Here is a 9,876-nt window from a genome sequence, read left to right as displayed (position 1 = left end):
TATTATTATTTGAGCTATAATTGTCTAAAACCAGTTTTTTAATAAGGTGAGTTAGTGTATCAACATCTGATGCTTGTAGTAAATAGCCACAAGTGGATAGCCATATATCCACTAACTATATAATACTCCCCTTTGGATATCCACTATTTTCTATGTTTGCCTTGCTAGAACCTTTATAGGGAAAACCCGAAGGGAAAAATGATGAATAAAGGAATAAGAGTACAATGCTAAAAAGTAGTTAACGCACAAGTTACCTCGTTAAAATTTTGACAAGGAAAAACCCCAACGGCACAAAAACTTTGATGAAGGAAAAAGAGTACAACACATCAAAATCCAAAAATTAACTCTCCGTGATGGAAACTTTCATGATTTACAAAGGGGATACCACTATTAGCGGGGTGATACCAATTCAGCGATCCGACGATTAGGATCTGCTAATATTTATTTGTCCTATATGAATTGGTATCAACCCCAAGTAATACTGGTATCCCCTTTATAAATCGTGGAAACTTTGCTAGGTTGCAAATTCCTCCACGACATATTACTCAAACACTGAGATAACCCGTCTCTTAGATTTTGTCCCATGGATATTCCCATAGTAGATGGACCAGTTTTCAGAAAACCATTATTCCAGGGGCAGATCTATGTAATCCAAAAAAAACTTCCATTTTGTATTGTAATTGTGTTTGGTTACAAAAAAATCAAGCCTAAAAAAATAGATCTAAACCGGTCCAAGTCAAGCCGATTTGTTTTCAACCGACCCAACATTCATTTTCTGGTTCGCCACTCCATTATTATATGGACAGCAATAACATCTATACTCGGGAAAAACAATTGACCGACCTACATCAATCACCAATGTTTATTTAGTTTTCGATCCTAAAGGCCATGATGATCATTTCAGAATCTCCTTTTGATTCATCCATCAAATACAAGACTCCACCAGGTTCTATTTTTCCTTCTTTTTTTCTTTGCCATTCCCCCCCTTTCATTTTTCTGATATCAAACATGCAAGAGTATAGAATTGAAATACCTTGATTAGAACCTCCAGTAAATTACACTGATTTAGTTTATGTGAAGATGAAAAGAGATGAATTTGATGCTAATTGTGATGTTAAAACTAGGGTTTATTGATGGTACTAGTAGCAGTAGTTTATTGGGTCTTCATCAAAGACTCTGCATTTCTTTGGAATAAACATTTCTGCTGGTAATGCTAATTCTTATCGTTTATAATGATTTTTTTGTTACTCTTTATTGTCCATCCATTGTGCTTGCAGCAATTTTTGCAACCATGAGATTTCTGATTGATTAATAAAATCTGTGATTCTTTATTCATTCACTGAATTTGAAGTTGCAGGAACAGCTTTCAGTCTCCTCAAGTTGTTACTGGGATTTTTTTATTCCAAATGGAAAGTGGTAATTTTTTTACAAAAATTCTTGGGAATTAGTTACTCTAAAGAGTAATTGATTTAGTAAATTTTTTAATTATCTTCAGAATTCACCAGAAAAATTCACAAGGATGCTGTTAAAATTGTTTTAGTTATTTCTTCATTGCTTCTTGCAGTTCAAAATCAGCATGCAGTTAATGAAGATGACGGCCCCTGGACTTCCAGTTATATATGGAGGATCGAAAACGTTTCCAAACTGAACGAGGATGATCATTTCTCTCCTATTTTCAGTATAGGTCCTGATAAATGGTATATTGATCAACCCCTTTTCTGTACTAGGACTATTTCTATTTTACAATACTCACAAGTTGCTATATTTGTATTAGGCGATTGCTGGCATTTCGCAGGGGATGCGAGGTCAACGGTTACTTATCAGTCTACGTGGTTGCAATTAAATGTAAGAATTCGCGAAATGCGAAATTCAATTTGGCCATTGTTGATCAAACTTATAACCATAACTCATTGAGAAAAGGTATGTAGCATTATATATATAGACTACAGATTTAAAATGGATAACTTCTAAAGGTTCTAGATTGTTGCCATTGTGTATTTGTATATATATAGATACAGAAGACCAGATTTTCCGCTTCACCGAGGATGAAAGTGATTGGGGTTTTGATGACTTCATACAGTTAAAGGAACTTAAAGATCCTAGAAACGGGTATATCGTGAATGATGCTTGCATCATTGAATGTATAATTTCAGCACATGACTCTATCGAGGTTGGTAGCTTGTTTGTTCCTAAACCAAAATAAATATGATCCAAATTAGCCTCGATGTATATACAAAGTATAAATGTACTGTTTTATTTGTGATTCAGGATGTGGTATTTGAATCCATTGAGAGGGATTCAGCTTTTGTCTGTGCATTTTGCCAAACCTCCAAAGTATCAGAGGTATGTGTGTTATTTTTTTTGTGTGTCTGACATTGAGAATTTTGCTAGAGCAATATAGGAAGCTGTTAACCTCAATGTTCATCTCTGCCTTGTCAATTGAGAAAAAAAGTTTCTTTTCATTCCTTAAGTACTGATTATTAGCTAACTAATATTCTCTCTTACACTACTTGACTTTCCATGTTTCTGACTTTCTATACGGGCGCGCACATTCAGAATTCTGGATCAATTTTGCATTTTGCCAGTAGAAAAGAAGTAGAAGAGGATGAGGCATCTGGACCAAATGTGGTACATGTTCACCAAAAATGCGCAGAGTTGTAAGTTTTTATGTTCTTGTTTTTATTTTTTAAATTTCATCTTTCAACCCTAGTTGGTTATACAATCATATTTGCCGATATTGTAGGGCGCCTAGAGTTTATTATGCTGGTGAGATTGTTATGAACTTGGAGAAGGAACTGGCTAGGAGTTCTAAGCTTAAATGTAGCTGCTGCGGGTTAAAGGGTGCAGCTCTTGGATGCTTTAAACGCTCCTGCAAGAATACGTATCACGCTCCTTGTGCATTGGGTACTTCTGATTGCCAGTGGGATGATGTAAGCTACAGCTTTATATTGATTAGTGCACCAATTTTTTCCTTGTGTATAGTAATTAAACTCCTCCTCTATTGTTTCTCCTAGGCGTGAATCTATCTTATTTTCTTTGACATTGTCTGGTAATAGGAAGGTCATCGAATGTTATGTCCAAGCCATTCTGGTATGAAGTTTTCACATGAGAAAACCAAGAAGGAGAAGAAGCTAGTGAAAGACAATTCTTCAGCTGTTCAAAGGTACATCTTTAATCCTTCTCCAATAAATTCTCACAGTTAGTACCATCTCCAAAGCTCCTTGAAGACTTTTCAGCTCCATTAACTAAATTCTCTCCAGTATTGTCATTAAAATCTTTAATTATGATCAGTAGTAGAAGGAAGGTCTAAGATCCAAAATAAACAAATTATGGACTTCAAAATGGTCTTATGGATGCTTGTAGAACTTGGGTCTGCGAATGACAGTTGATGATTAGGTCCATTTCTTTGTCAAATCCCACCGTGGCAGTGGTCACCTAATTATAACTTACCCTATTCCTTGCACTCTCTTTTTCTACTGTCTGGGTTTCATATTTGCTTAGGTTGCCTTTGATCCTTAATTTGTGGAAAAAAGCAGACTTCATTTTGAATGTTTTTTTTCCTCTTTTCTTTCTATTTAAGGTTGAGTATGCTGAAGAAAGAAAAGGTGATAGCGAAGAAGAAGAAAAGTCGTTATAGTCGGACGGGGTGAAGGTGCAGATGATTGAGAGATGGTTGATATTGCTAGTAATGGTGATGAACAATGGAGGAGGGAGAGAAGCTAGCAAAGGACTAGTTTAGTGATTCCAAAGCATCACCTTTATACTACTTTCTTGGACCTGTGTCTGGACTTTTAAATCATTTTTTTTGTTTTGTTTTTTGAAGCATGGGTTGAAATTAGTTACTTGTTCATCTGAAAATTAAAATGGGAAAAATAAAAGAACAGAATCGGTTAAGAGTTGTTCGTTTTATTTGCTTTGCGATCCTGTGCAAAATCCTTGGCATAGTATAGTTGCTTCACAGCAGGATAGAGTACTATTTTAGGCTTATCAATTGTCCTCAGAAACTTAAATTTAGGATCTTTTGATATCCCCAAAACAGCAAACTTCGTTTTAGCTCTGCTATGAAATGTCTACTCCCTCTCACTCTGAATATCAACATTTGCTATACTCAAACACCACGGTTTCATTTCATCTTCTGAATCAAACTTAATGGGTACGGGTTTTCTGGTTTATTCATTTTTCCATTAATGATTATTCACTCTAAAATGGATTCCTAAAATGAGCTTCATTTATCTCAACCCTAGTGCCAAAATACTAGAGGGTCTTTAGGATACCGAGAGGAAGTTCAGATCCAGAGAACATACGAGGTCAGAAAGGAGCAAATGGTGTATACTATTCCAACTTGAGCTCTTAATTATTTTTCCATAAACAAATAAAAAGTCTAGTTTAATTGGGGGCCATAACTTCTAATTGGGGGCCATGGAATTTTGTTTGCCCCCCAAATTTTTCAGGGGTGTAAAAATCGGAAGATGAATATACTATTTTACCCTTAATTAATATTTTTTTTCAAGTAATGATCATCATTAACGACCCTTCACCGACATTAACGACAGTTTAAGGTCGTCATATACATCATGATCAAAACAATAACGACTCTAAACTGTCATACACTAACAACTCTTTTTAGAGATTAACGACAGTCTATAACGACATTTTTAAAACATTAACGACTGTTTAAGTCGTCAAATGCGTAACCAAAACAGTAACGACCCTTCCAAAGGGTCGTCAGGGAATTGATCATTTTTATGACGACCCAAAATTGTCGTACATTTCCGCCATTAATGAATCTTCGACGGTTTAGAGTCGTCACTTAAACAGTCTAAACATTAATGACTGTTGAGGGTCGTCAATGAAATTTTTTAATACCCTGACGATTTTTCATAACCTGGAAAAGTTGCAGGTTTGAGTCGTCATTTTTGGTGTCAATACATTGACGACTTTCTAGAGTCGTTGAGGTATACATCCCTCGACATTGACGACTCTTTCTCTGTGTTGTGACATACATCCAATCCATGGAAGAATTTAAGATAATCTTACCATCAACACAATCATCTTTTTTGCTTGAACCTTCCCCAACATTATTTCCCCTATTTGAATTACTCACTTCTAAAAATCCTAAATTTTCCTCTAAAACCTCCTCTTCTTCTTCTCAACTCAAAAAAAAAAAAGAAAAAAAAAGAAAAATGATTCTAAAATTTGAGTTTAATCTAACATAATCTCACCACACTAATTAACTTAATTTAATTAAATTTTAATACTGATCATTCAGGGACAGTTTAGCCATTTAAAAATATTTTGGTTAAGGGGTGACTCAATTTGAGTTTTAATGACCTTTTTGTCCTCTAGTGGGAGGCCCCTAATTATTTTTTGGGGCCCCAATTAAACTAGGATAAAAAGGCTTATCAATAGTCTGCGTTAAGCAAGAAGAATACATTTTGCCTAACTAATTTGTCATTGCATAAGGACAGCCTACAAATGAATCGGCTGATGCCATTCATCCAGAAATTTAAGATGCAACTTCGTATGCAACGGGTGGAATCAATTGAGAATTACCAAAATATGTTGGCTAAGGGACTCTAATAGGTTTATTTAACAGAGGAGGTAAAAAAGTAAAAATTTGTATTTGATTTCTTTTTCTTTTATTTTCTTAGTATATTGTTCCGTTAAAATTGAGCATTTGGAAAAATTTCTGTGGGGCCGACAAGAGACAATTGATTCCACAGGGAGCCCCGGGGATCCACAGGGAGAAAACAGGGATTCTCGGGTATTTAGTGTGCTGCGGATTCTCCCGGTATACGTAGAATTATTGCTTTTGGTGGGTCTGATCGTATTAACCTCTTTTCCATCAGAAGTCATAATGTTGGGAGTCTCCATACAAATATAGGTTTGTGAGAGAAATTCACAAAGCAAGCACTACAAGCAAACTTGTGATAAAAATAGTTTTTCAAGGAAGGAAAAAAGAACGTAGGGTTACAGAACCTTTATACAAAGCAAGAAGATTCATGTACGCACAATTCTCAACCCTAAAGAAGGCAGAATTGTCGATTTTAACCCTCTTTTAATGAATTAAAACATGGAAACCTCTCTTCAATACCAATCTAGGATATAAAAAGATCAACCGAAAAAAAAAATCTTTTTCTTAAGACTTGAAAATGCTAAACTCTTGTCTCTTTTGGGATCAGGCACTTGTGACAAGATGCACAGCCAACACAATTAAGCTGTGTTGGGGTGAAAAATAATTTGTCCACCATGACCTTTTTGGAAAGAGTTCATAAAGTCCTCTTTCAAATAATGTTTAAACCAAGTTCCTTTCTGTAATGGTCTAACTTTTTATTTAGAAATTAACTTCTTTGGAGAAGAGTTGAGTTTACATACCTCAGACGACTTCTGAACAAGTTTGAGCTTGTTTGTTAATCGATTTGCTCTTCGTTGAAGTTTGTTGACATATCTTACTTTATGCTTGTTCTTGAAACAACTAGAGAGTTCGTGACCCTTAATATTACAGTAAGAACCTGTCAAAGTGGAGGATGGTTCATACATCATAGTGGAGCAAGCTGCTAGACAAATTGTAGTACCTGAAACATTAGAAATAGAATTTCCAGTAGACGGAGAAAAATCAATTTTATCCTCCAAGTTAGTTGAAGAAGTTTCTCCAGCAAAAATATCAAGGTTGATGTGAGTATTGCTACAATTATCAAAATCAATATTTTCGGCAAATAGAGCAACACTTGATTTTTCATCTTCATTTGAATCATAGTGATCAGACATTTCATCAAGAGTCGCCGCAAGAGCTTTGTCCCAGTGTATTTTCTACGATTTGGACACTCATTGGAAAAATGCCCAAAACCTTTACACTTTAAGCACTGAGACATATCCTAATCATCAACATCGAATGTATCCCTGTTTTTAGGAGGAACACAGTCATGAGGTTTAACTGATGATCGAGGCTCATCTCTGATGAACCGTTTACTTCTCTTCAAAAAAAGATCTGTAAACTGTCTTATGATCAGAGAGACTAAGTTATCAAGATCTTCATCCGACGAATCAGTCTCAATAGGATCATCCACAGAGTTGCCAACAGATTTACTTTTATCAAGCGATTTTGTGTTCTTTTGTACTTCGAAAGCAATGTCCTTTCCAGATTTGGATGTATGTCATGATCAAAGATCTTTAACTTCCCAACCAGAGTATTTCTGGATAGAGTATTAAGGTTATTTCTTTCAACAATGACATGTTTCTTAGAATCGTATTTGGCTGGCAACGATCTGAGAATTTTCATCACAATGTCCTTTCAGGAATAGTTTTACCTAATGCAAAAGATGCATTAACAATTTAAGACACTTTGTGATTAAACTCAGCAAATGAATCTCCATCAGTTATACGAAGGTTTTCCCAATCAGAATTTAGGTTTTGAAGCCTAGCTTCTTTCTTAGAGGAGTATCCTTAGAATACCGTTTCTAGGATATTTGAGGCTTCTTTAGACTTAGTGCACGTAGTCACATGGTGTTGAAGATATGATGTAATGGCATGTATGATAGCGTCAGAATTTTACTTTGCGACAAGAATCTCGACCGCATAAACCGCATCATAATCACCAATATCCTTAGCAACAGTTACATCGTCTACTGTAATCATTGGAGGATTGTAGCCAATAACAACATATACCCATGATTGAAAATCACGCGCTTCAAGAAAGGCACACATAGCAATTTTCCACCATAAGTAAGCCATCGAAGACTGGCGGTACATTTATAGAGATACCACTTTTGTCCAAAGATTAAAATTGTTACAAGCACAAACATATAAGGTCTTAAACGTGTTTGCCTGCTCTGATACCAATTGAAAAAGCGAGGGTCTAACAACCACACCAAATATTTCGTATATGCAATTTGTATGGACAAACTCCAATATAATTCCAAGAGAATCAACTAGACATCCAGACTCAATCAAAGAAATATATCCAAGAGTTGTATCTCTGTTTCTCAATGTAAGAAGCAAATCGAACAGATAGAAGCCGTGAGCCAGATTATTATGAGAAGCAACTTGAATGGTACCAAGGACCAATGTTCAAGTGTCAATTAATTTATATCAACAACCAAAGGTTGGATTATCTAATGGATTGAACTACGCACAACCTGTGATATTTCAATTATATAAACAAATATAATGTGGAAAAGAAATAACACAGACACCAAAAATTTTGTTAACGAGGAAACTGCAAATGTAGAAAAACCCTGGCACCTAGTCCAGATTTGAACACCACGTTATATTAATCCACTAGAGACACTAGTCTTCTGCAAGTTAACTTCGGACAGGAATGTAGTTGATCCCTAACCAATCTCACACTGATCAAGGTATAATCGCGTTCTTTACACCTCTGAATCCCAGCAGGACTCTACGCACTTGATTCCCTTAGATGATCTCACCCACAACTAAGATTTTCTACGACCCAAAGTCGAAGACTTGATAAACAAAAATGTCTCCCACAGAAAGATAAATCTATCTCCCACAGACATACCTATGAGTTTTGTTCCGTCTTTTGATAAATTAAGGTGAAGAAGAACCAATTGATATACCGGACTTATATTCCCAAAGAACATCCTAGTAATATCAATCACCTCACAATAATCTTAATCGTATGGTATCGAAACAAGATATTGTGGAATCACAAACGATGAGACGAAGATGTTTGTGACTACTTTTTATCTTACTATCGGAGATTAAATCTCGATCAAATCTTAGAGAAGAAAGTAGTCAATACGATAGAACAAAGTAAGATTAGTACACACAACTACAGTGAAAATAGTTAGGTCTGGCTTTACAATCCCGATGAAGTTTTTAATTTGTTAACCTATAATGGTTTTAGGCAAAACCTAGGTTAAAGGAGAATCAACTCTATTCGCAAATAGTAACACATGAGAGGTGTAGGGATTAGGTTTCCCAGTTGCTAGAGTTCTTCCTTATATAGTCTTCAAATCGGGGTCTGCAATCAATGTTACCTTAATAACAAAGCATTCAATATTCACCGTTAGATGAAAACCTTATTAGACTCAAGCTAATATCTTTCAACCGTTAGATCAAACTTAGCTTTTTACGCACAAAAGAAAAGTGACTTAATTTAGATATGGGTAACCGTACCTAAACGTGTACACTTGGTTGTTTCAACAATAGTTAACTGAAGTTAGCCATATGAACACTTTCATATCAACCTTGTTCATCTTAACACAACTAGTTCAAATGACTCAAATGAAACTACTTATAGAGTTGTTCAATTGTTTATATTCTCAAAGAGGTATACAAGACACAATTGAAGCAAAATTGATTTTGATTCACTCGAATCAATTCATGAACATTATAGCCACGGTTTTCAAAAGAATGCATTCCTTATTTTATAAATGTATTAGTTCATGAACAAACCAATTTTAGAACATAACCAACTCAAGTATACAAACGGGTATGCAAACCTAAGTAGACGGACTTGGTCTGGGTTCGCCAGTATGCGAATGGGTACGCATACTGTCGTACACCACCAAACTCAGTTGAATTCCCGAACTTGAACTTATGCAGGTATGCATACGGGTATGCATACTAAGTTCTCGGACTTCAACTATCAAACCAGTACGCATACGGGTATGCATACTATGATTCTCGGTCTTTGAATAACTTGCAACAGTTAGCATACAAGTACGCATACTGTGCTATATCCAATTAATGGTTAATTATTTTAAACTCCCATTTCAATCATTGAAACATTCTTAGAAGACGACAATAGCTGTCTCACACAAACTATTAGCTTATAAGCAATTTTATGGTGATCGATTAATCAATACGAAACATTCCGAGTTTACACCAAATGACTGTCTCACAAATCATATA

At 35.4% G+C, this 9,876-nt stretch overlaps 1 protein-coding gene across 8 annotated transcripts; it reads left to right on the top strand.

Moving 5' to 3' along the window:
- The first annotated feature begins 782 nt into the window (after window positions 1-782).
- On the top strand, window positions 783-3,918 carry LOC113356300 (MATH domain and coiled-coil domain-containing protein At3g44800-like). 8 transcript variants are annotated; one of them, XM_026599405.1, is made up of 11 exons: window positions 787-946; window positions 1,125-1,207; window positions 1,358-1,416; window positions 1,541-1,697; window positions 1,775-1,920; window positions 2,013-2,170; window positions 2,269-2,343; window positions 2,557-2,657; window positions 2,744-2,930; window positions 3,057-3,163; window positions 3,581-3,918. In XM_026599405.1, the coding sequence occupies exons 2-11, from the start codon at window positions 1,134-1,136 to the stop codon at window positions 3,648-3,650; spliced, it is 1,134 nt and encodes a 377-aa protein (XP_026455190.1). In that variant the 5' UTR covers window positions 787-946; window positions 1,125-1,133; the 3' UTR covers window positions 3,651-3,918. The 8 variants fall into 8 exon arrangements, 7 of the variants coding, with proteins under 7 accessions (XP_026455193.1, XP_026455189.1, XP_026455187.1 ...); XM_026599403.1 differs by having other exon boundaries at window positions 1,352-1,416; XR_003362922.1 differs by having other exon boundaries at window positions 783-1,207; window positions 1,352-1,416; window positions 3,061-3,163.
- Window positions 3,919-9,876: the final 5,958 nt, after the last annotated feature.

Source organism: Papaver somniferum, chromosome 3, assembly GCF_003573695.1.
Source record: "Papaver somniferum cultivar HN1 chromosome 3, ASM357369v1, whole genome shotgun sequence".
In the NCBI taxonomy this organism is placed as follows: Eukaryota; Viridiplantae; Streptophyta; class Magnoliopsida; order Ranunculales; family Papaveraceae; genus Papaver; species Papaver somniferum.
This window is presented reverse-complemented; position numbering and strand designations above follow the sequence as displayed.

What these genes read in the sequence shown, in the direction of transcription:
- LOC113356300 (XM_026599402.1), top strand. Translation starts at nt 1,134, where the DNA reads ATGGTACTAGTAGCAGTAGTTTATTGGGTCTTCATCAAAGACTCTGCA. An exon ending in TTTATTCCAAATGGAAAGTG is followed by an intron (nt 1,417 to 1,540) that starts GTAATTTTTTTA and finishes AAATTGTTTTAG; the next exon opens with TTATTTCTTCATTGCTTCTT. An exon ending in CACCAAAAATGCGCAGAGTT is followed by an intron (nt 2,658 to 2,743) that starts GTAAGTTTTTAT and finishes CCGATATTGTAG; the next exon opens with GGCGCCTAGAGTTTATTATG.